General features: G+C 48.9%; 1 protein-coding gene across 1 annotated transcript; it reads right to left on the reverse strand.

Annotated features, from left to right (window-relative positions):
* Positions 1–13,438: 13,438 nt before the first annotated feature.
* On the reverse strand, positions 13,439–14,437 carry LOC146721992 (uncharacterized). Its single transcript, XM_085485685.1, has one exon. It carries the CDS (start codon positions 14,435–14,437, stop codon positions 13,439–13,441), a length of 999 nt encoding a protein of 332 aa, XP_085341811.1.
* Between the last annotated feature and the right edge of the window lie 11,449 nt (positions 14,438–25,886).

Consider the following 25,886-nt stretch of genomic DNA (forward strand, 5'->3'; position numbering starts at 1 on the left):
GACGTCGGGACGTGGGGTCCGTGCCCGGGGCCGGGGCCGCACGTAGGCCCTAAGGCGGGAGAAAGCGTTGAGTGGGGGGTGGTGGGGTTGACGGTTTACGCCACTGCCCGCCGCCCCTTGCAATGTTTTTGGTGTCATGCTTTTGGCCACACAGCGAATAGGTGCGAATCTGAGGCCGATGAAAGCGGTTTGCTGTTATCGCTGCGGTCAAGGGGGTTTTGGGCAGCCAAAATGGGGTGGCGCCCCCTCCTGCCTAGCGTTTTAAAAGGGGGGGCCGGTAGGCCCTCACACACAGGCCGGCTCTAGTCTTTTGCGCGAGGAGGATTAATCCCCCCCCAAGGGGTTATGGAGGACTGGTGTCCGTTCTCCCCCCCAAAGGCGACAGCGCCCCGAGGGGCCCTCTCTTGGGGGTTCTCCGGGGCGATTGCGGTTTCGGGGCCGGGGGTCGCGGGGGCGCCGCTAGGTTTATCCCGCGGTTCCCTCGACCTCCTCAATGTCTATTCGTTAGTCCGTCTAATGTGGTTATGGGAGTGCGGCCTGCACTCGTCCTTCCTTTTGGGGAGGCAGCAGGTCCGGTTTTCGTCTCTGTCTTAGTCTTTGTCCTGCACAAGGGGGATTATGGGAGCTGCGGCCTGCAATTTGTTTCCCTTTAATCGGAACTGGCAGGTTTTGGTTCGCCTCGGTCTGTGGTCCTTAATGTTGTCCCTTAGTCAACCCGTTGTCTTTGGGGGGGGAAAAAAACCAAACCTTTCCCCCCAAATAAAGTGGTTCCCCTTTTGGCCTTAATTACCTTGGGGGGGGCCTGTGGCCCTTACTCGGGGCTGGTCCGTTGGGTTTGGGTCGTTTGTGCACCGTGCTATTTTTTATGTCCCTTTTGGGCGTCTCTCTGGTGAGGGCCTTGGTCTTGTTTTAAAGTGGGGGGTTTTCCCCCGTCCGTGGGGACGGGACGAGTGGGGTGGGGGCCCAATCTCATTCCCCCTTTTCCCGGGACGATAGGGGGGGTTTTTGGAAAACCCGGCCCCCTTGTTTTCCCTCCCCCAAAGGGAGGGGAGGGAGGGAAAGGGGGTTTCCGGGGAAAAACACCACCTTTTCCGGGGGGGAAAACCCCAAAAGGGGTCATGGCCGGGGGGTCCACTGGAATTTATGGGGAAAAATTCCCCCTGGGAAAAAAACCCGTAAGAAAAGGGGTTTTAGTGGGTTTTGGTTTGGGTAGGCCCCCTTCCCTTCAGAGGGGGAATCCCCCACACCCTTCTGGGGCCCCCTCGGGAACCCCCCCCCAAAAACGGTTTTTTTTTTTTTAAAAAAAAAAATTTTCCCCTCACAAAAAAAAAAAAAAAAAAAAAAAAGGCTAGGTTTTTTTAAATGCGTTTTCCCCCCAGGGGGAAAACCACCGGCTGGTAGGGATTCATGATCACACCCCCCCCCGGGAAAAAGAAACTGGGAAAAAGGACCCCCCCCGCCTGAGGCTTCTCCCAAAAACCAAGAGCTCTGCCCTTTTTCCCCGGCACTTCAAATTCGGGGGCCGTTTGCGCGCATAACTTGCGCGAATATAGTTTTTTTAGGCCGGGGGGCCCCCCCCCGGGGCCACCAAAAGGGTTTTTTGGTGAAGCACCAAGGCTGACCGGGAAAAAGGGGGTCTTAAAAAAGCCACAAGGAAATTTTTGCTCTCCCCGACGACGGGAGGGGGCCCGTCCTTCGAGGGACGGGGGGAAAACGGCAAAAATTGTCGCCGCACCCGTCATCGAAGCCCCTTTTTCCCTTTAAAACCCCCAACTAGTTTGGGTTTTTAAAAACCTTTTTGGGAAAGGGCCCCCCTTTAGTAAGTGCCTCCCCCCCCAAAAGGAGGAAATAAGATCGGAGGGAAACCCCCCCCGGGGGGGGGAAAAAAATCCCCCCTTCTTGGGGAAAAAAAAAACCCCGTCCGACTCACCAGCATCGATGCGGGGGAAAAAACCCTCCGCATTGCACACTTTTTAAAAAAGAAGAGAGTTTAAAAAGAAGTGGCCCCGCTCCCAATCCGTACGCCGCCCCCGTTTTTAATCCGGGGGCCGATTGGGGGGAAAGGGGGTTGATGGCTTCCGCCTCCTCACGGAGACGGAAAACCGGGGGGCCACTAACCCCTTTTTTGGGGGAAAAGGGGGGCCCCCGGTGCGACAAAACCCCCCCTCCTGCGCTAAAACGGGCCCCCGGGCCCCGGGGGCCATCCGCCGCCCCCCGGGAACCACGTCCGCCCAGTGGCACCTCCAAATCTCCTTGGCCGCGCGCGACCATGTCGGGGGGAAAAGGGGCGCCCCCCGCGCTTTTTTTTTTCCCGCTCGGCGGCGGCTTTCTATCCGATTGACGAGGGGGTTTTTTCCGTAGGGGCGGTCCCCACAGGGGGAAAAGCGTGGGGGGGGAAAACCCAAAATTTAAAAAAACCCCACGGGCCCGGTCCCCCCCGGGCCCATCCAAAAAATTCCGGATCCGATCTGGTCAGGATATGGGAATTCCATCCGGGGGGGGCCCCCCCAAAACCCCGGGATCCCCCGCGCGTTTTAGCACCCCCCAAAAAACCCCCCCGAACGCATCACCCCGGGGGGGGAAAAGAAGGGGAAAAAAGGGGGGGCGAGCCAGGGGGACCCGGGGGAGAGATGGCGGGTCGGGGGAGAGGGAGGGGGGGAAACCCCCCGGGGCCCCGAGAAAAAAAACGAGCTCTCGCTCGATGTTGGGGCCCCCCCAAAATCCTCCATTGCCTCGCGCGAGGCTGGTAACCCCCTTTTTTACGCACCCCCTTTTGTGGCATCAAGGGTGTTTTTCGGGAGGGGGGGTTTTAAACATTTAAAAATTTAAAAAAACCCCTAACCTCGATTGGGGGAAAGCCCCTTTCCCCCCTCGCCACATGCTTTTTTTTTCCCCGGTCGCTTTTTTGGGGGCGGTTAACCCTGGGGGAAAAAAAAACCCTCCCGTTGAGGGGGCCCCTCGTGTGGGGGGCGGCGATGGAGGCCATTCCGTCTTGGGGGGTGAACGCCGACCAGTGTGGGGGGGGGAAAATTTGCGGGGCTTGCGGGGGCGGGGAAAGGGAAAAAGGGGGGGTTTGTTGGGCGGCGTGGGGGGCCCAGGGGGGGGCCCCCGACAAAAAGGGGCCCCGGGAAAAGGGGTCGGGGGGGGGGTGGCGAGGGCGCTTTTTTAAAATTTTTGGGAAGGGGTTTTTTGGGGCTTTTTCCCCCGGGGGTTTGCGCAAACGATGCTAAAAAATCACAGTCGCCAATCGCCCCCACAGAAATATTCCCCCCAAGTGTTTTTTGGGGTTTTTCCCCATCAACACCCTGGATCGTAAGGCGGAGCAGCCAAAAGGGGCCACCCCCGTATTCACCCGACCATTCACGCAATAAAAAAACCCTCGCGCGAATGAGGGGGGGGCCCCCCCCCAACTCTAGGGCCCCCTTTCCATCATGCACCACTAGAGGGGGCCCCAATTCCCTTTTTTTCTCGTTATCCCCCAAAAGTCTTTTTCTTTTAAAAATTTTCCCCCCATGAGCCCCAAAAGACCCGATTTTTCAACTTCGGGCTGGGCGGACTTTTAAAACCCCCCCCCCCAAATCGGGGGCTCGCTTCGCGAGCTCCAGACCCCTTTCCCCCAAAAAAAAAGTAATGGCGGTAAAACAAAAAATTTTTGGGGGTACTCCTGTGCGCCCGCCCCACGGGGGCCAAAATATTCCCTGCCCGGGGTTTTTTTTTCCATTTTTTCGCTCGTGGGAATCTCCAACGCGGTTTTGTAAAAATCCCCCCGGTCTACGACCACTGCCTCACCCCCTTAGCGATGGGGGGGCGGGCCCCCCCCGGCCCCCCGGGGCGTCAAAAAACGGTTTTCCCATCGGCGGCCCCCCCTTCTCCCCGTAATAGCCCCCCAAATTGACGGCAAAAAGGGGCTTTTTGCGGGTTTTTTTCCCCCTCCCTTTTTTAAAAAAACTTTTTAAAACCCTGGGGCCCCCGGGGCTCGGTTTCGGGAAAAACGGCACGACACGATTATTTGCCCCATCCCCCCCCCTCGGAAGCACTCGCTTAGACGGTATGGGGTTGCTCTTTTTGGTGATAGGGCAGGGGGGGGGGGCCCCCTGGGGGGGCTCGGCCCCAGCCGATACCCATTAGGAGCCAGGTTCCCCCCCCGGGGCAACCTCCCTGAGCCCCCCCTCCCATCGCACGACTCGCGCAAGGGGGCCCGGGCCAAAACCCTCCCCCCCTAAAGCTCAGCGGGTCTGTACACTCTGGGGACCCCGACTCCCCATCTGGTTTTCCACCAGAAAAATCCCCCCCACATAGGGGGTTTTTCCGGCACCGAAAAATGCGGGGGGTAGAGTCCCCCGACACAACCGCTCCCGGGCGGTTTTTTTTCCCAAAATTTTGGGAAAAAAGTTTTTCAAAAAGGGGTTTTTCCAACCCCCCCCACTCTGTATCGGCGCATGCAGGTACCAAAACCCGGAAAAATCATGGGGAAAACGCAGCCCATCGTCGCCCCGGGGGTCCCGTCATATATTCCCCCCCTTGGGGGGTTTTTTGGCCAAACCCAAAAACCCCACCCCCCATCGGTGATAATACCAAAAGGGGACCAGTCCCGAAACAACCCAGCCGTTTTTGCGGCTTAAGGGGTCCCCTCGTGAGTTGCTCAGGCCTAAAAAAAGGGGGGTGGATCGCTTGCTTTTTTTCCCCTAGCCCGGGTTTTTTTCGCAGCCCAGATCCCCCCAAAAATCGCCCCGGGATCTTTGCGGTTAATGGGCCCCCCCCCCCACGGTGAAATAAGGGGGGGTGCCCCCCTTTTTCACCTTTTTCGGGGGCCCCGGGAAACCCCCATGGACAGCACCCGGTCTTTCCCCGCGTTGATCTCGACCCTTTTTTCGAAAATTAAAGGCGTCATGAGCCGTGTAAAGTTTTTTTGCCGACCATCCAAAAAGGCCGGGACCCACAATGTGTTGCGCCCCCAAGCTTTTTCCCATCCCCCGGCCCAAAAAAAACCCTTTTTAAAAAAAGGGCCTCCGAGAAAAATTTTCCTAGGCCCCATCTCCCCCCCCAATTTTAAACAGCGGGGCAAAAACCCCGGACCCCCCTGTCCCCCCCGGGGGCCCCAACCCTGGGGGCCCAAAAACCATTTCCCCCCAGCGCGCCCCCCTGCAACTCGGTCAGCGCTTTAAAAATAGCCCCCCCTTTTACGTACTCTCAAAACCCCGGGGGACCCCCCCCCTCGGAGTCGTATAATGCAGCGTGCGAAATTTTTAAATCGAAATTTCCCCCCCGATCAACGCCCCCCCACGGGGGGGGAAAAACCCCAACACGCCCGGGGCGCCCCCAAAGCACGGAGAAAGGACGCCCCCTTTCCCCACATCCCCCTTTTTCCCCCGGCCCCGGGAAACCCCCCTTGGCGCTTGCCCGAAGATGCGGGGGGGGCCAATCCTTTCCCAAAATTTTGGGGGAAAAATGTTTGTTATAAGGGATTTTTTTCGGAGGCCCGGTCCCCCTTTTCGGAGGGGGGCCTTTTTGGGAAAACCCCCCCCTTTAAAAAAGGAAAAAACCGGGGTTCTGGTTGTGGCGATTGACGAGGGGACGTCGGGGGCCAGGAGCAGAAAAATTGAACAGAAAGGGGGGGGGAAGAATCGCAGGAACACCGTTCCACATCCTGGGGATAATTTTTGGTCCCCCCGGGGCGCATTTCCAGTCCTTACGGAAATCCTGTTTACCTTTGCAGGTGTTTAGGATCCCAAGCAAGGTCTTTTTTCGCCCCGGGAAAAATGGATCCGGGGCCCCGCGCCATCGCCGAGCCCCCCAGGGAACCCCCCCCAAACTTGACGTAGGGCCCCCGGGCCCCTCCAGCCTGTGCCGTTTTTCCCCCAAAGGGGCTCACGAAAGGGGGGTAAAATTTTCCCTTTTCCTTTTCCGCGGGGGGCCTCCAAATGGGGCCCCAGCATTTTTTAAAAAATGGGGCAGAAGACGGCCTCTCGGCACCGAGGGCCCCCAAATTTTTCCGACAAACAGGATTTTTCCCTTTTTTTTTTTTGTAGAGGTTTTAACAATTCAAAATTTCCCCTTTCTCCCTTTTCTCCCTGCTCTCTCGCTTGCCCCGGGGACAGTGCTTCGGGGGGCCAAAAAGCTTTTCGGAGGGGCCCCCTTTTTAGCGGCCGGGGGAAAAATCTGCCCCGCCATCTCTTTTTTTGCCAAGCGGGGGGGCCCTCCCCGCCGTCAGAAAAATCTCTTGCCGTGCCAGCAAGAGTTTCCCTCGTAGCTCGGGAAAGGGGCCCCCAACCTTTTTTTTTACGAGTGATTGGGGGCTTGGCCCGCAGCCCCCGGGGGAAATTTGTTTTAGGGGGGAAGGGGGGGTGGGGCGCTTTGATCGTCAGTTTCTGCCCCGTGGCCGCCGGAAAAAATGTGGGTCGTTTCATAAAACCCCCCATCCCCCCCGCCCTATCGTCACCTAACGGGGGCCGGCCCCCATTTTGGGGGTCTTTGGGGGGAAAAAATCCCCCAACCATCTTTTTTAAGGCTCCTGTTGCCGTTTCCCCCTTTTTGGCTTTTTGCTCCTATTGGGGAAACCCCTTTTTTCCCCGATTTTGGGTTTTAAAAAAAAAACTTTCCCCCCGGGGGAAAGGTTTCCCCTTTTTCCTCAGCGCGTGCCTTAAATCTAGTTTCCCCAAAAAAACCATCTGGCCTTTTCGCGGTCAACATTTTTGCACTGGGGTTGTATTTTGGGGGGGCACTTTCTTTGTGGACACCCCAAGGGGGCCCCCATTTTTCCGGGGAACCCCCCCCGAACCCCCGCTCACAGCTTACCATTTCCCCCCCTGGTGTCCCCCTTTTTCCCCCGGCTGGGCCTTAAGGGGGGTTTCGACGGACCAGCGCGACCCCGTCAGGGGCCTCCGCACCTCTCGCGCTCTAAACAAGCGGCACCCCCACCGTCCCCCCGGGGGTCCGAAAAACCCGGGAAGTATTCTAAAATTTTTAAATTTTTCCTTTTCCCCCAAATTTAAATGCGTGGGGGGGGCAAACGATTGACAATTTGGGCCCCCCAAGAAAACCCCCGGGTTTTTTTAGCCCCAAAAATCCCATGAGAGGGAGGGGGGCCCGAAAACCCTTAGGGGCGCACTTTGCTGTACACTCTCTTAGTCGACACCCCCGAGTTTTTTAAACCCCTTTTCCCAAAAAAAAGGGGCCTTTCCGGGAGCACCACGAGGGGTGGGGGTACAAATTGGGGGGGGAGAGGGAAAGGTCCTTCCTAGAGGACCTTTTTTTTTGGGCCCCCCCAAGAACCAACCCCCCACTCCCCTAAGTACCCCCCCCACGTGTTGCTTTGAGGACCGAAAAAGGGCAAGTTACTCCCACACAATCCTTTTTTATTCCCCTTTTTTTTGAGGGACAGGCGTACATTTTTTTTAAAAAAGAAATCTTCCGGGGGGTCTTTTTTAAATTATATTTCCCCCTATCTACGTCAAAAAATTAAAGGGGGAGGTTTTTTTCCCTTTTGGGCCCCCTTTCAATTTTTTTTGGGGTTTTTAAAAGGGGGGGTTTTTTTACAAAACCCCCCTCTTTACCACCCCACCAAACCCGTTTTTCCATCATTTTGGGCCGGGGCCGGAAAAACCCGCCCTTTTTTTTTTACTTTTTTGTCCTTTTTAAAAACCCCTTTTATTCCACATTCGGGTTTCGCACGTTCTTTTTTATAGGTTTAAAAAAGGACGCCCCTTTGGTTTTTTAGTAAAAAGACCTCCTTTTCCCCTTTTTTTTTTCGCACCTGTTCCCCCCCTTGGGTTCCTCCGTAACATTTTGAAAAGGGGGCCCTCGGCGGGCCCCCCTCCCTGGGGAAGGGTTATTACCACAGAGGTTCGCCGGGGGCCCCTGGGGGGGGTTTTGGGGGTTTTTGCGCAACTTAACCTCCCCGCGGCCATGCAGCCCCAGACACGATGCCTCCCATCCTGGCTTGAAAGGGACCTCGGGGCCCCGGGTGCGTCATAGCCCGTACTACTGTCGAATCGTCAGTAGCCTCCTGGGAAAAGTAGATAGGACAGATGTCCGTGGTTGATTTAACGTCCGGTACTGTTACGTCTCGTGGGGTCGCGGCTGCGAGAATTTGAATGCAGAGCTCGGCTTATTCCACGAGACACGATCGCTATTACGGGTACGCGAATCTATGCGATTCTTCCCGGGGATACCCAGCGATCTGAGGTTATTCGCGCTGGAACTGAGGTGATCGGATTATTGCGTGGGACCTACCTGTGACTCTACTGTAATAAAGATAGCTTCGTCGATTGCTCTATGCGAAACGTCGTTGGGGTTGTGTAAGTAATCGTCGTACGTAAACTGACAAAGCTCGCACAAATCACCGATTCGCGTGAGGGTAAGTCGGAAGTTGCAGACTCCGCAATTTATTCCGATAGGTGTTCCGCCTATGATTAGAGTATGCTTCCGAATCCTTGTCCAAAGTAATTTCGAGACTCTAGGTAAGGTGGAATAGCATGAAGTGCAGAGGGCTGCCTTAGTCTCAAAATGGATGTACCCGATACCAATTTGGCAATAGAATAAGGGTTCAAACGGTACAAAGAGATTAACTTCTGGAGGAGGGGTTATACCTCTAAGGGTGAGTGGGCACATTTGTGCTTGTTGCGTAATCGAATTGATAATGCGTCATTAGCTCGTAGGTCTTTGGTGAACCCGGCAGTTATCGAGAAGTTAGTAGTCGTCGGCAAAACCGTCGGTAATTGCTCAGTAAAACACTGGTAAGGTGCCAGTAAGGTGTCGATAACCCGTTGGTAAAAGAACGTTCGTCGGTATATGGTTGGTAAATGTCGGTATAAGAACGTATGTCGGTATATAGTCGGTAATGTCGGTAAAAGAACGTATGTCGGTATATTGTCGATAACGTTGGTTAAAAGAACGTATGTCGGTATATCGTCGGTAACGTCGGTAAAAGAACGTATGTCGGTATATTGTCGATAACGTCGGTAAAAGAACGTATGTCGGTATATCGTCGGTAATGTCGGTAAAAGGACGTATGTCGGTGAATTGTCGATAACGTCGGTAAAAGAACGTATGTCGGTATATCGTCGGTAATGTCGGTAAAAGGACGTATGTCGGTGAATCGAAAGTGTTCTCAATTGATTATTGTTTAAATGACTACTTTGTTGCACGGATTTACGAAGTTATTTCTTGAGACACAAAGATTTTTAAGAGATTGAACTATTTGCGTTTTTCCGTGTTAGAATTCCGAGGGTGGCACCGCATGTGGTGGTCGACCCTAGTTTTATAGCCCGACCTTTTTTTTATAGCTTCCGCAGTGACGATGGAAAAGAGAAAAAATGCGTCGGAGATTTTTCTAGAATGTTCTCTTCCACGTGGTAGAAGCGTCTCTGAATTTGCTAACACGCGCGATTCCTTAGGTTAACGTGAATTTCACTTACCTTTAGTAGCACTTTCTTGATCGTGTCGGCTCGTACTTGGAGGTAGTGCGTGCGGCGAGGGTCGTTCACTGGGATGTTTGGCGGCGGCAGGCGTCGTGGTTGGAACGTTATTGGTATGCACTTCCACTGTAGGAGTTGTCGTTGTTATTATTTTTAATGTTGAAAATGTTCTCGTATTCAGGATCGGCCTGATATTCCACTCCGAGGAATTGAGAATATTCCTCGGTCGCTGATTCGCGATAAAGTCGGTTTAGTTTTCGTAATTGATTCTTCCTTCCTGCGCGTCGCGTCTTAGGCATATTGAATTTGATGCATCCTCTGAATGATTACTCAAATAGGGAAGGTTGATATGCGGCGGACCTCACTATCAATTCCTTATTTTGGCAAATGCTGAGAATGTTAATTCTGACTGTGATGAGCGGTGGTCCGCTCCAAACACAGTTTGAATTATTCTGAATTCAAACGCCGTATGACAAATTTATACGCTATCGTATTTTATCACGGGAGTGGAAGTTTTGAAGAATACTGAACACTAGTTTTCACACATGAATACACTGATTTATTCGTATAGTAGTACAAAATTCGAGACTAAAACTTAGAATTAGAATTTAGATTTAGACTTAGAATTTAGAGTTAGAATATTATACTTAGAGTTAGAATTTTAGAATTAAGGTTAGGATTTAGAATTTGGACTTAGAGTTAGAATTTAGGAGTGCGAACTATACTGTTCGGTGTCGCGCAGAGAACTGCCGAAATTCGGGACTGCTCTGAGGTCCTTCGTTTCGGCGGCTCGGGCCTGCGGCGGCCTGGAGAGGGGGAAATCTCCGGAGTAGGGGCTCTCACCGTGGTGGGAGATCCTTAGGCGTGTTACGTCCAACAATTCACCTGGCGGTAAGTTGCCTTCTGCACAAGTCGGTCTTCTCTCGCGTCTACCTCGGTTAAACGTTTGAGAAGCTGCTCTCTAGTTTTTATGGGCAACCTGCTAGGCCGACTATACCCAGGGATGCCGAGAGCTTGAGATTCGGTTGAGAGTATCGGACAGAGAAGGAAACTGTCGGGTCGGGTTGATAAATAAAGATAATTTGTTAGTATAATATCGTTTATTTATTCATAAAACCTTCTCGTTGATATAAGGGTTATAGGTCCTGACGTGGTTCGTGGGGAACTTGAAATCGAGTTATAATATTGCTAAGTTCCTCTTCCGGATTGTCAGACTAATTAAGGTAAGTAATAAAAGATGCAAAGTTGTCCCGAGCTCCTTCGGGGATGGAATCGCGAGTGTCGTTGAATGTGAGGTTAGCGGTGTCCTCGTCGAAAATGTAGAGGTCTTGTTCGTTATGAGGTTGTAGAATGGGATCGTATGATGATACGATATGTTGGCTTGGATCCGGAATATAATATTCGGGATCGGGTAAGAAATTATTATTCGTATTTGATTCTGAATGTGACGGATCCGGAAATTGCGGATGAGAATAATCAATGTAAGGCGGAAGATTATTTATGGGCGAATAAACGTCTGGAGAAGGGGATCGAACGATTATTCGCGTTGGAAAGATCTGGACATGTAAATTAAGGGGCCTTCTTGTCCTACGTTCGCGTAGTCTATGGAGACGTTGCTCGTCGCGATCAATTTGATTCCTCCTTCGGAAGGGAGAGACCATCTAATGGTTGGATAATTTTATATGAATAATATGCATTATTGATCGAAGAATATTTTATAATGTAAAATAATTGAATTAGACTCACGTTTATATCGTGATTTACTCGTTAACGAAATCAAAATGAGATGAAAGGTTAATCTATGCTAGGATGCCCTTCACCTGTTAATTAATTAAGCCTTGTGTCAATTGTTGTTATAATTAAATGATATTAAACTGGAATTGATAATAAGGTAGAAAAAGAAAAAGGATTCTGAATGCGTATTAATATCTATATCAAGAATATTAATATTTGTAGTTTCAAACATAAATAACTAAAATCTTAAATATGGAAGTAATAATTCTTAATAATTATCAAGACCTCTGTCATTCGGTTTGGTAAAGTAATTCGTTTGTTTTATAGAGCGGTGAAAGAGTAATCTGGGAAGGGTAAAGAAGTACACGGTTATCCCGTGTGAATTCTGGTCCTTAAAGGCTAACGCGTACGTTCACTTTACTAAACGTGCATCTCAGAATTGTAGCAACGAATTTACCTTATGACAGAGTATCGTTCTATTAGTAGTAAATAGGATAAGGTGGTGTGCATTTGTCAAAACGAATCGAATATCAATATGCAAAATCACTGTCAGTTGGTGTAGTAAAGTATTCGCAACTATTGGAAAGTGCAGGTAATAAAAGCGTAAGAGCGATAGAGAGATAGGTGTTCATCCGGCTAGGCCGGGTTCTCAGGTCCTTGTCTTAATAGGCTAATGCATACGTTCACTTTACTAAACGTGCACCTCTGAGATGACTTGCGAATGTACCTTCTGACAGGATATAATTTCTAATGTGTACTGTGGAATTAGCGTTATTCAATTCGCTAATAGGTGGTAGGATACAGGGTTACATACATATATAAATAAGCAGTAATATAATAAAATACATTAATATATATATTTATAATGCAAGTACAATAGGTTAAATAAGTATGCGATATTGGTTAAATAATATTGAGTAGTATCGAATAAAATATAATATATGTCAATGATTGCTACGTAGACGTGTGCGGATGCAATTAATAAATTGAAATAATATTAGGAATACAGAGTAATATATGGCTTACGTCTATATTCAAGATTCAGAGTTCAGAGTGTAATGTAAGATTGAATTAAAATTAATTGGTTAAATATAATTGGTTAAATATAATGAGTGTCCGCGCTTTACTATTTAGGGATATGTGAACTGGCTTAAATACTCACAAGGTTAGACAATGTCTTATGTGCCTTGCTATGGTACACTTCGCTACTGTTCACGAACGCGCTGCGTGAGCAAAGGATCGCGCTGCACGAAAGGATGAGTCACTTTTTTGTAAAACAAGGACTTTAATAATATCACACACGTATTGACAAAATACTATAACAAACTTATTACAAAACTTTAATTATTTTACAGTGAAATCGGAAACAAAATCAAAGTGCGGAATAGCGGCGGTCGTCAACGAATTTTCTGCGGTTTTACAAATCTGCGGTTGCGTTATGCGGTTCACGGCGGAAAAAGCGATAAGGCCCTGATTTCGGGTGCGAGCTCTCTTTTATGGGTTTCCGTAAAAAACCCACCTTTTCGGGAAGCGCCAATAATTTTGCGTCTTTTTAAAGTTGCGCGAGGTGACCTGAGCGTATTACGCGTAATTGGCCGCTGTCAAAATTGACAGAACAACGGCTGTTAGAAAGCATGCGCGAGCTGGCGATCACGATGATTATTGGCGAAACGAGGCGCCCGTGAGAAGCCGCGCATGCTCAATAAAATATAATTATTCGGCAGAACGGTTGCGACACCGTTAATTGTTTATATTTCGAGCGTGTTTTTGTACGACAGGATAATTTATGTCGCGATATGTTTTCAAAAAAAAACATATAAAACCGATATGCCTGTTGACTTGCGATCGGAAGCGAATATTCTAGAATATTCTATTTAAGATATAATATTTTATTACATGTAGTTTCTATTATGCGTTTCAAACATTCCCGCCCGCCTTGTCGCGCAGTGACAACATGTTTATGGTATTTCGGTCGCGGAATCGCAAGTCGATATTGATCGATGGTGGGGTAGACGCGCAGGCGCGGAGAAATTCACGTGATGATCGCGTGTAATTTGAATCGATCAGCTGAGCCGCGGAAACACGTGGTGATCGCGTGGAATGTGATGATCAGCTGAGACAGTAACGAGTGTGTGTTTGATGTGAAATGACGAACGTGTAGTGCAGTGTGGTGATTATGGAACAATTGCAAGTGCGGTGGTGCATGATGAGAATGAGGTGTGACAAATGATACAGTGCATGATGTGATAAATCTCGTGAATGAGTGTCGAACGTTGATGAGTGATGCGTTACGTGCCGGCGGACGGCGTGTCCGCGTTATTCGTGTCCGGAATACGATCCGCGCCCGGGAGCATGACCAATTTAACGATCGGGCGTACGAATTCGGATGTGGCGGTGCGTACTGAGACCACGCGGACGACACCGTCGTCCCCGGGATGCAGTCTCGTGATCCTTGCAAGAGGCCATCGAGTCGGAGGGGTGAGCTCCGAGCGGATGATGCAAAGGTCCCCGACGTGAGGTGCGGCCTCGGCCTTGACCCATTTGGTGCGGGGGTTGAGCCCGTGCACGTACTCAGCCGACCACCGCTGCCAAAAATGGTCTCGCATCAGCTGCAGGTGATGCCAGCGTGACAGCGTGGATGATGATTGTCCGATCCGTGACGGCTCAGGTATAGCTAATAGAGGCGCGCCGATGATGAAGTGCCCTGGAGTGAGTGCTGAAGTGTCGTCTGGATCGTCTGACAGAGCCTGCAACGGACGAGAATTAAGACACGCCTCGATTTGTGTGAGGAGTGTGTTAAGCTCCTCAAAAGTGAGCGTGGTGTCGCCGATTACTCGGCGGAGGTGAAATTTCGTGGATTTCACGGCAGCCTCCCAAAGACCACCGAAGTGAGGGGCCGCTGGCGGATTAAAATGCCAGCGGATCCCTTGAGTGTTGGCGGCGCGGGCGATGTGAAGGCCCTCGGAGGTCGACGCCTTGAAGAGCTCCCGCAGGGTGCGATCGGCGCCAACGAATGTTGTGCCGCAGTCGCTGTAGACGTCCGTACACAGTCCTCTGCGAGAGACGAAGCGGCGTAAGGCGGCGATGAAGGCCTCGGAGCTGTAATCCGAGACGACCTCGAGGTGGATGGCCTTCGACCAAAAGCAGACGAAGACCGCGATGTATCCTTTCTGTGAGCGGTGTCCGCGTCCCTTGCTGGTCCGGATGGAAATTGGTCCCGCGTAGTCCAGTCCAGCGCTCAAGAAAGGTCGAGTTGGCGTCACTCGGTCCCGAGGAAGGTGGCCCATTGGAGGCTGTGGCGTGGCAGCGCGCCAGCGAGTGCAAGTGACGCACCGATGCAGTTGCTGCTTGACGACGGTCCTTCCGCGTGGTACCCAGAACCGAAGGCGAAGCAGACCGAGTGTCATCTGGACGCCGCCGTGCAGAGAGCGACGATGGCAGGACTCGATCAGCAGTCGCGTCATCCAGGAGGCCGGCGGTATGATCACCGGGTGCTTCTCGTCGTAGGGCAGCAGTGCGTGTTTGAGACGTCCTCCAACGCGCAGTACACCTTGGTCGTCGATGAACGGATTCAGCTTGATCAGTGAACTGCGTGGGTGGGCCGGAGGCCCTGGAGGGCAGCAGCTATCTGGGGAAGTGGAGCGCGTACTATCGAACCCAGGAGTAGGGCGGGCCCCGCTGTCGGGGGAGTGGCAACCAGGGGACCCCGGTCGCACGTAGCCATCGACGCCCCAAAGCCGAAAACGCGTACGCGTAAAAGGCGGGCCCGAAGAAGGTGCCGGTTCGACGAGAGGGAAAACCCCTGGTCATCAGGCTGGTGGTGCGCGTTCGGGAAAGGGTCATCCTCTGCGTGTGGACCTTGAGGGGGCCCATGCGTTGTCCAGTCCCAAACCCCGGTGGGCCCCGCCCACCTAAGCGTGGTTGAAATTCCCCAAGGGTAATTCCTCGATGCGCGGGCTGCGGATTTTTTTCCCCGGCTACGGTCCCCAGGGCGTCCGGGAGCGTGTTGGATATGAGCCCCCCGGGGGGGCCGACAAAAGTTTTCCAGCGAGTGGCGTGCCCCTGGATCCAATGAAGGTGACCTGGGAATCGGACCAAAGATTTTACGGGAGAGTTCCCAAGCGAGAAGTCGCGGCAAGCGTGAGGGGGTGGTAGGCTGCGCCCCAAAAACCCAAGTCGCGGCAACAAAAACCTGTTGACGGGTGCGACCTTGGATTCCCAGAGGTTTAATTAGGGTTTTCCTCTTTAGTGGTGGGGAGGGTAGATACGGGCGGATCCTCGTTCGGAAGCATCAGCAAAACCGGGAGCTGCAACTCGGTGATCGTTGCGGTGCGACCCCGCGATTACGCGTATTGCCTGAGCAGCGGCAACGACCCAAAAGCTGTTCCCCAAGTCGGCATCGGGCCCGGCAGTGGAGGTCCCAATCATTTGCTAAACCCGGGTGGGGGATTAGGATCTTCCCCCAAATGACAAACAGGCGCGAGCCAGCCCCTGGGGGGGTGCGTTTCGGAGGGAGCGTTTCGGGAAATTTTTTTGGGGGGGGGGGTATTGGAAGGAAAACCCGGCATCCTGAGGACGCCAGCAAGGCCCCCCAAGGTTTGGCCCCCTTCCCCCCCCGGGGTTGGGCCCTTTGGCCGGTGGGGGCCCTTCCCCGGTGGTTTGGGGCCCCCTCAGGGGGGGTTTCCCCGGCCCCAGGGTTTCGCAGCCCGTGGGGTTTACAACGTCGAGGTTTCCCCGGGCCGGGGCCTGTGAACTGGCTCGCCGAAAACGGGAATGGGAAATGGTCCCCGCCCCCCAAAGTTTTTGCGACGGTGGCCAAAACGGGCACCGCCGCCGGGGCACCCTTGGGAGCTCTACTTCCCATCTCGTCGTTTGTTGTGGCCCCAAAAAAATTTTTTGGGGCGGCAGTCCTCAGGAGGGGGGGGGGTTTTTTTTTTCGATGTCGGGGCGAAGAGTACCGGTGCCCCAAAGCCCCTCGGAAAAAGGTGGTGGCGGGAAATTTCCCCGTCGCGCGGGTTTTAGGGTCCCCCTTCCCTTTTTTTAAAACGCCCCTTTTTGGGGGGGTTTTGTTTTTTAAAAAAAGTTTTTCGGTTTTAGAACCCAAAAATTTCCCTTTTTGTTGGGGTTTATTCTTCTGTGTTTTGCGGCCCCCCCCTTTTTTTTACCTTTTGGGTCGAAACCCCAAAAAACCCCCTTGGGGGCCCTTTAATTTTTCCCGGGGGGAACCTGGAACTGGGGTAACCCCCCCCCCTTTCCCCTTTGCCCTTTTTTTTTGGCCCCCTGCGGGGACAAAACCTCACGGTTCCGGGGGGGGCGTGATGGCCGAGTTTCGGGCCGTCCCCGCCCAAAAAAAAGGCCCAAATCGGGGCTTCCGGGGGGCCCCAAGGTCGGCGAGTCCCGGCTGCGCGGGGAACCCGGGGAAAGGTCCCCGGTGGTTTTTTTGGGACGGGTCCCGGTCACCCGCGGAGGCCTCCCGGGTTTTAAAGGAAAAAGCCTTTTTCCCCGAGGCCTCCTGGGTCGGGAAAAGGCAGGACGGGCCCGGGGTGGAGATGGCCTTTTTTGGTTTCTTCCCGGGAAAAAAAAGGGCCGCCCGGTTGCGGGGGGACCCCCCAAAAAAACCCCCAAGGGGGCGGGAAAAACCACGTGAGGTGCCTTGCCCGGGGTCCCCAGCGGCCCCCGAAAAATGGGGGAGGCCCGAGGCCCAAAAAGGGAAAGGGGGAAAAGGGGGTAGGCCCCAAGATGAACCCCGAAATTTGATCGCCTCGGGTTTTTGTCCCCAAACGGGAAAGTTTTTGTGGTTTTAAAAAACCCCAAAAAAAAAACCCACCTTTTAAAAAAACGGAAAAAGGCATTTAGGGGAAAAGGGGGGTTTTTTAAAAAATTTTCATGGCACAAAAAAAAATGGGGGTTCCCAAAAAAAAACCGTAAACCCCAAAAAACCCTGGGCGGCCTCCTTAAATTCCCCTTAAGGGGCTTTAAAAAAAAAAAACCCCACCCCTTTTTTAAAAACCCCCTTTTTCCCCTTCCCCTTTTCCCCCCCAACAACCACCAGAATAAACCCCCCCAAAGGGGGGGACCCCCCCCAAACCCACAAAAAAACCGGGCCAATAACCCCCTTTTTTTAACCCCCTCCCCACAAAAACCCCACACCAACCCCCTTCCCTTTTTTCCCCCTTCTCCCCCCAAAAAAAAAAATTAAAAAAAACCTTTTTTTTTTTTTCCAAAATCCCCAAACAAAAAAACCGGGGGGAAAAAAAAAAAACCCCCCCCCCCCAAATAATTTTTTTAAAAATCATTTAAAAAAGCACCAACAAAAAAAACCAAACACCCAAAACACAAAAAAAAAACCCCCAAAAAAAAAAAAAAAAATAACCTACTCCCAGGGGGGGGGGTTTTTTGGGGGGGGGGGGGGGGCAAAATTTTTTTTAAAAACCACAACAAATTAAAAACCCCCAGAACCCCCAACCCAGGATAATCAAAAAATCAAAACCCGAAAAGGGGGGTTTTAAAAGGGCCCCCCCCCCAAACCCCCCCAAACCCCCCAAAAAAAAAAAACAACCCCCCTTAAACCACCCCAAAAAACCCCAAAAATAAACCGGGGGCCCCGGGGGCCCCTTTGGGGGGGGGGGCGGGTTTTGGTGGGAAAATTTTCCCCGGGGGTGGGGTCGGGGCCCCCGGGGGTTTTTTTTTTTTGGGGTTTTTTTCCCCCCGATTCAAAACCAAAAAAAAAATTCCGGAATTTGAAGAGGTCCATTCCGTGGGTGTTGTTTGGAGTCCGATGCTCTCCGGGACATGAGGCGGCAGTCACGGCGTTGTGAAGGCCCAAATTTTTGCGGTATCTCCTTCATCTTGGCACGGCGATAAGGGGGCGAATTGGGGGGATAAATTTCTTTTTTTTGTTGTAGGTTTGTCCAAAATCCCCCAAAGGGCCCGAGGGGTAATTGTCGTGGTGACAGGAAAACCCTTATTAACCTTAGTTCCCCCGTCAGAATACGCGGTGGTGAAAGGCTCGAGTTGGAGATCGCTTTCCCACCACGCCCGGAGAGAAAGAGACCCGGGAACGAGGGCCAAATGGGCGTAGGCCCCCAGAAAAGGGCCCGGCGGAAGGGGTGATGACCTGACGTGGCGTGGGCAGAAGGAGGTACGTTTGGGCTGCCGATAGTGTTCAGCTTTAGCTGTCTATTTATGCTTTTTTGGGGGACAGTGGGGTTTTCCGTATCAGCATGAAACTTGATTTAAATACTCGCTCTCAAAACCCCTTTTCCCAAAAAGGGGCCGCAGGTTTAAGGTCTGTGAAACCCCTTTTTTTGGTCCACAGTGACCGGGTTTTTGGGTTTGGGGGGGTAGAAATGGCGGTGTAGGGGGGGGCTGCCCGTTTTCTTCAATATCCACGGAAGTGGAGGGGGGGGGGGGATTAAAAGCTCCCGTCCCGTCAACCAGCGTGGGCATCCATGAGAGCAACGAAACGCACTACGTACCACGCGGAAAGCCACGCTCGCAAATTGGGTTGCCGGTGCGAGGTTTCCGGCTCAAAGGACCAAAATATTTTACGAACGCGCTGGTGAAAAAGGTCGGCCAAAAAGGTTTGTGTCATTTTTTTTAAAAAAGGATTTTAATTAAAAACCCCGTTTTGACAAAATAAAAAAAAAATTATTACAAAACTTTAAATTTTTTACAGTGAAATCGGAAAAAAAACCCCAAAGTGGGGAAAATAGCGGGGGGGTCGTCAACGAATTTTTGGGGTTTTTTCAAATCTGCGGTTTCCCCCTTTTTGCTTTTTCCCCGGGCCCGGAAAAAAAAAAAAGGTAAGGCCCTTTTTTGGGGGGCGAGTTTTAGGGGGTTTCCCCCAAAAAAAAACCCCCCTTTTTTGGGAAGCGCCAAAAATTTTTGCGTTTTTTTTAAAATTGCGCGGGGGGAAAACCTGAGCTTTTTTTGGTAATTGGCCTTTTTTAAAAAATTGCCCCCGAAACAACGGCGTTAGAAAAATGGCGAGCTGGCGTTTCAGATGATTTTTTGGGGAACGAACCCCGTGAGAAGGGGCCCATGCTCAATAAAATAAATTACGGCGGAAGGGTTTTCGACACCGTTATTGTTTTTTATTTCGGCGTGTTTTTGTACGACAGGTTTAATTTTTTTCCGAATGTTTTCCAAAAAAAAAAACATATAAAAACGATTTTTTGTTGATTTGCGATGGGAAAGGGGAAATTCTAGAATATTCTATTTAAGAATAATATTTTATTACACCTGTAGTGTTTTTATTATGCGTTTCAAAAAACTATGTGTTCTTCCCTTTAAATCGGAGCAGAGGAGCCTCGGTTTCCTCGGTCCGAAAGGGGGGCGGTAGGGGCTCGTTGCTTCAGGAATCCGTAGTAATAGGGGTTTGGGTTTTACTGCAGTTGGAAGTACTGAACTTGGGGATTTCGGGGTCACTGCCGGGTTTCCGGTTTTCCAGGAGCAGGGTTTATATACCGTAAAATGGGTCGCTCCCAAACGGTGCGATGCGGCCCAGCCAATGGCAAGTGAGATGTGGCCCGGGGGAAGGGACCGGAGATAATTTTTTTTCAGTAGAGATTTGTGGGTAAGTCCCGGAGAGATAGCTTCTTGTAGCGATAGCGGTGTTCCTAGGGACTCATCGCTAAAGGTTTCCAATCGTCTTTATTCTAAATAGCGATAGGGTGCCCTTTTCTGATTTTTGGTTTTTCGCTTCGGGTTTTTTATTTTATTCTCAGTGCGATTTTTCGGTGCTTCTTTGGGGGCCACCGTTGCGGTTGCCCAAAGGGCCTTCTTTATTTTGGTTTGTGATATTTCTTGACGGTTTCTGTAATCGATTTGCAGGTGGCAACGGTTTCAGATTTCATCATGCATTGCATCACGTTTTTTTTCGTTCTAGAGCCTTCTAGAATCTTTTGGATGTTTCCTTTTTGGGGTTTTAAAATCGAGTTCACATGTAAAGCAGTTCATACATAATTAAATTTTAAAATTTTTTTTTTTACTTTTTATAAAAAGATATAATATATATATATTTTGGGTTATACCCTTTTTTAAAAAGGGGGGGTTTCATACATGCACTGAGAGAAAAAAAAAGTACTTCTCTTAGTGTTTGTGGTCCTTTGGGCGTATGAGGGATATAATGTTATTTTTTTCTATGTATATGATCTTGGGTCTTAATAATTATAAATAAAGGGATTATAAGAAATTTTTTTGTGTTTAAAATATTTTTTTGTATATTTTTTCCTTTTGGGGTTTTTCGGGGGTATCGCCTAGTTCTTCTGTGGGGCTGCGTTGATAGGCAAGGATAGATAGCAGGGGGAAAAGTCTCTTTATTTAAGTAAGAATTTCGAATTTTTTTTTCTTCGGATCACAATGGTTTTTCTCGGGGTTTTTTTGGGACGGCTTGTGTACCCCCCTCGCCCCTTTCCCTGCCCCCTCGCTCCTTTTTTTAAAAAAGCGGAAACTCTCTCCCCAAAAGGCGCTTGCCCTTTTGGACGCAATAACAAAATGTCGATGTAAAAAATTACAGAGAGCTTAAAGGGGCCCTATATCGAAGGCGCGCGGGGATCACGGAAATTTTTTTTTTCCCAACATACCCCTCGGGTTGAATCGCCCAAAGGGGGTTTAAATGACAGTCCGGGGGAAAATCCTTTCACATTGAACCCGCAATCATTGGAGAAAAACCTGCAGAATTTAGATTTGCTGAAAACCCTCCGGACTTACCGGCAATTTACAGAGTTTAACAATAGGTCTTACAAAAGAGGGAAAACGCGGGTTTTTGACCTGAGCCAAATCGCCACCAGGCCATCCTTGTCAGGCTTACATTCGATGATTCTCGCAAGTTCCCATCTGCAGGGAGGTAAATTAGGATTTTTATTAGAACAATATCGTTTATGCGAAATTCATCAGATCGATTCTGCCATTTTAAAACGCTGCTGCAAGGTGTTTTCAAGTAGTCAAGACTCCACAATTTCTAAAATTGCTCGTATTTCGCACGCATTAATTGCCATCGATCGAGTCGTGACTCGGAGATATGTAGTTAAGACGCTCGGACTCGGAATCGATTTTAATGGCCGCTACCAATTAAAAAAGTGCCTGGTGTGAGCGCATGCAAGAATTTACATCGTCATGAAGTGCGGCGGATCGGGCGCGAATTTAAACATGCTTCGATGTTACATAAAAGCGTGGTGAACTCTTCGACCGTAGGGTACAGGAACCAAGTATACGTCCCCAAATGGTGCTTAACACTTTAACACCTGCCTCCCCATGCCCCCACAAATGAGGGGCAGAAGGCGGAATGAAATGCCATTGAAACTGGCTTGACGCGAACTTCGCCTGCAGATCTACGTCGGCTTGAGTCTGTCGGATCGCTGTAACAAGTTCGCGATCCGCGCCTTTATAGGTAGTCGCGTTGTCGGAATAAAGATCGGATGGAATGCCACGACGCGCTACGAAAACCGTTCGAAAGATGCGAGAAAACGCAGCCGTGGAATAATCATGAACGAGCTCTAAGTGTATAGCTCGTGTAGCGGGGACAAAAAATAGCGAGATGTATGTTTTGTGCGACTTACGTCCCGCGGCCGGAAGCGTCTCGAATTGCGAAGGGGCCGGCGTAATCAAAGTACCCGTATGGCAAAATGGACGGGACGGAATTACTCTAAATGTAGGAAGGTCGGCCATAAATTGTACGCGGTTATGGCGCGATGCCGAGTACATGTCACGCAATTGCGGATACAACCTTTTACCATGCTTCGCGCCCCAGAATCCAATATTGTTCTCGCAACGTGCGAAGCATTAACTGTACACCGCCGTGAAGTGTATCCTTATGAATTTGATCGATAATGAGCTTAGAAAGGTAATGCTTGGAAGTAGAATCGGAAATTTACGATCATATGAAAGGTCAGACAGTTTGAAGTCGACACCACGCGTTGGATACCGGGGGGGGGGGGGGGGGGGGGGGGGGGGGGGGGGGGGGGGGGGGGGGGGGGGGGGGGGGGGGGGGGGGGGGGGGGGGGGGGGGGGGGGGGGGGGGGGGGGGGGGGGGGGGGGGGGGGGGGGGGGGGGGGGGGGGGGGGGGGGGGGGGGGGGGGGGGGGGGGGGGGGGGGGGGGGGGGTTTTTTTTTTTTTTTTTTTTTTTTTTTTTTTTTTTTTTTTTTTTTTTTTTTTTTTTTTTTTTTTTTTTTTTTTTTTTTTTTTTTTTTTTTTTTTTTTTTTTTTTTTTTTTTTTTTTTTTTTTTTTTTTTTTTTTTTTTTTTTTTTTTTTTTTTTTTTTTTTTTTTTTTTTTTTTTTTTTTTTTTTTTTTTCCCTTCGGTTGTTATTTCCCGCAGGAAGAATATAAACCATCCGTAGGAAATTTCCACAGTTTTTGCAGTTGAATTTGGAGAGATATCGTGATCGGAGAACCCCTCGAGGGGATCGAAATTTTCGCTATCGTCGAAAGGATTGTCGTTTCGAAATGTCGGTAGATGGTGGACGGAATTTTATTTCAAAGGAAAAATATCATCGAAGGTGTCCAATGAATACGAGTATTTTTAATTGTTCAAACCCTTTTTGGAAAGGCTTGGAACTTGCTAGACCGTGATTTGCAGGATTTATATTTGTAGAATTTCAAAATCGGTGCTGGCCCATTTTCTGAGATGAATGCCTGCGCTTAGTAAACAGCCGATTAGTTGGTCGCGTTTTTTAGATCGTTGGATGTTTAGCATCGCCTCCGGATAGGACATCGTCAACGTATATTTCATTTTGCAAAATTGCTTGAGCTAGTGGAAAACGCGAACTCTCGTCGATTGAAAGTTGTTTGAGCACGCGTATTGGGCGAGATAAGGCGCGCAGCAGGACAGTACCATAAGTAACGGTATTTATGAATAAGTATGGACTGAGCTCGTTGCGGAATCGTAACGCCACAATATTAATTGATATTGGCGATCGTCTGAATGAAATCTGTATTTGTCGAAACATTTGGCTGAATATCAGCGGAAAAAACGGTATTTGTACAAACGCCATTGAAGAATAATCGCCGGAGATCGGCTTGCAACTTTGGACCAATCATAAGATGGTCATTCAAAGAAGTGTTATTCGAGGTATTTGCCGAGGCATTAAACACTACACGAAGTTTGGTTGTAGTATTGTCCTCGCGAATAAACTGGATGATGAGGTAGAAACGTCGGTTTGAAAGAAGCGTTGCACGTTTTCGATTTTTGCATATGCCCGAGCTCTTCGTACTCGTTAAGAAAGTCGACGTATTGCCCTGAAATTCCGAGAATTGGCTAAAACGTCGCTTAGTTGCGCGAGTGAACGCGTAGCTACTGACCTTGACTCGCCGATTTATCGGAGGACCAGACTTGAAAGGGGAAGCGGACACATAGCGCCCTGAAAACGCGCATATGTGTTTTGAAAATGTAAGTTGCAAACGAAGATTTTCCTCTGAGAGAGCGTGGTCGTTGGAATTTCTTCCAGCTCCCAAAAACGTCGGAGTTCGAAATCGAGATTGCCAGACGTTGCTTGGTGAACGTGAATTCTTTGGCTATTTTTTTGGTTTGAAATAGGACCCGAAATGATCCACCCGAATATCGTTTCTTGCGCAAGTGTAGCATCGTTAGAAGCTTTCATTAAGCCACCCATCATAATTGAACCGTATAATTCGGCCCCGAGAAGTACTTCGATTGCATCATTTGAGCTTGGATTTGGATCGGCTAGATTCAATTTGGAAAGAAACGGAATCTCTTGTAATTGGAAATGAGGTGGAATGTACGCTGTAATTTTGGAACGACCAAAGCTTTGGTATGAAGAATCGTTTTTTTTTTTTTTTTTTTTTTTTTTTTTTTTTTTTTTTTTTTTTTTTTTTTTTTTTTTTTTTTTTTTTTTTTTTTTTTTTTTTTTTTTTTTTTTTTTTTTTTTTTTTTTTTTTTTTTTTTTTTTTTTTTTTTTTTTTTTTTTTTTTTTTTTTTTTTTTTTTTTTTTTTTTTTTTTTTTTTTTTTTTTTTTTTTTTTTTTTTTTTTTTTTTTTTTTTTTTTTTTTTTTTTTTTTTTTTTAACGATTCGTGAGTTCCTTTAAAGCAAACATCGAAATTACTATCGGTTAGAGAAAGATGGGAAATCAACTTAGCAGCGTCGCCAGTAACCGCGGATAATAAATATTGCAATTTCTCGACTTGCGATATGGAACGCGATTTTTAACGAGCGCAAGAAACAAATCGCGAAACGTTAGCCACTCGGTTACATTACCGGAGCAAGAAGGCAAGTGATCTTCGGCAATCGGATCTCGTTGATGGACGTCGTGCGGCCGCCGTTGGTTACAGGAATGGAAATTGAAGCGACGTGAATGCCTCGAGTTTTTCTTGAAAGAAGTGTAGGCTTGCATGTACGAGACTCCGCCTTGTCTAGCAGCTTGCTCTTGAAGAAGGAAGCTGTGCCGCGTCTGCGTCGGTTGTATGCCTCAATGATAGCGGCATTTCCTGGCATTTTCCAGTAATTTTGCAAGAGTTGAAATCGTCCTTAGTGATGGATGAGTTTGATTATCAATCCCAAGCTTTTGGAAAATTCGTTATTGAGTTCGTTAAATAACGTAAATTCGTATCGAACGCAAATATTGCCTTGTCCATTTCGATCTATTGTCTTGCAGAGTCGACCTTGTAAAGGGAAACACGGTGTTGAAATGGAGAACGTATGTACGTGAGTCGAAATACTTCCTGGTCGTACGGAAATTTTACTCGGAAGTAGCGCAAAATTTTTGAATGGCTCACTTGAAGTAGTTGCACTGCTTGCACGTGTATCTGTTTGAATCATCCGTTAATTTCTCGACACAGATCCGGCTCGAAGGACCATGTTTTGATATTTTCTCCTTGGGTTTTATCGGAGCTATCGCCTAGTTCTCTCTTGTGGACTGCGTCGATAGGCCAAGGATAGATAGCAGGAACTAGTCTCTTTATTCTAAGTAAAAAATACGTAATTTTTATTCTTCGGATCACAAATGTTCTTCTCGGGTCTTTACCGGACGGTCGTGTACCAGACCTCGCCTTCCGTGCCGCATCGCTCCTTTTTAAAGACGCGGAAACTCTCTCCTAATTCGGCGCTTCGCCCTTGTGGACGCAATAACAAACTGTCATGTCAAAATTTAAAAGGACTCTCGGAGCGTTATGAAGGCGCGGGGGGATCAGGAAATTTAATTTTTCCCCAAAAATATAATATATATCGTGTAAATTTAAAATTTAATAATTTTAAAATCTTTTATATTAGTAAAATGAAAATTTTTATTTAAAAGTCAATCTGTATAATTAATCGAAATTTTTTTCAAAAAAAATAATTTCATTCATTTAAGTTTCAAATTTTTTGTAATGAAAAAAAAAAAAAAAAAAAAAGGAAAAAAGATTATATGTCAAAATTTTATCTTTCCCGTCATTGAAAACGCCAGAAAAAACTATTTCTTTAAGTCATTTAAATTGCCCAGGAAATACAAGTCTTTTACAGTCGAAATCGCCAAGAATATATATAGTGTCGTCAAAGTAAATTTTTACTATGTATATATATATACTTTTCCCTTGTATATCGTTTTTAAAAAAAGCAATTCATATGTTTTACATAAATCTTTCCAGGACTGCCCGGAAAAAGCCATTTACATATAATCTTCAGGTCAGGGCCGGAAGCCCCGCAAATATCTCGGAATATTTATAAGTGTCGGGAAGGGGCTCGGAACAAACCTTTTACAATTAATTATATATAATATATCCATGTATAAATAATACGTT

This window comes from Nylanderia fulva, unplaced genomic scaffold (genome assembly GCF_048542155.1).
Source record: "Nylanderia fulva isolate GAGA-0341 unplaced genomic scaffold, ASM4854215v1 Scaffold388, whole genome shotgun sequence".
Lineage (NCBI taxonomy): Eukaryota > Metazoa > Arthropoda > Insecta > Hymenoptera > Formicidae > Nylanderia > Nylanderia fulva.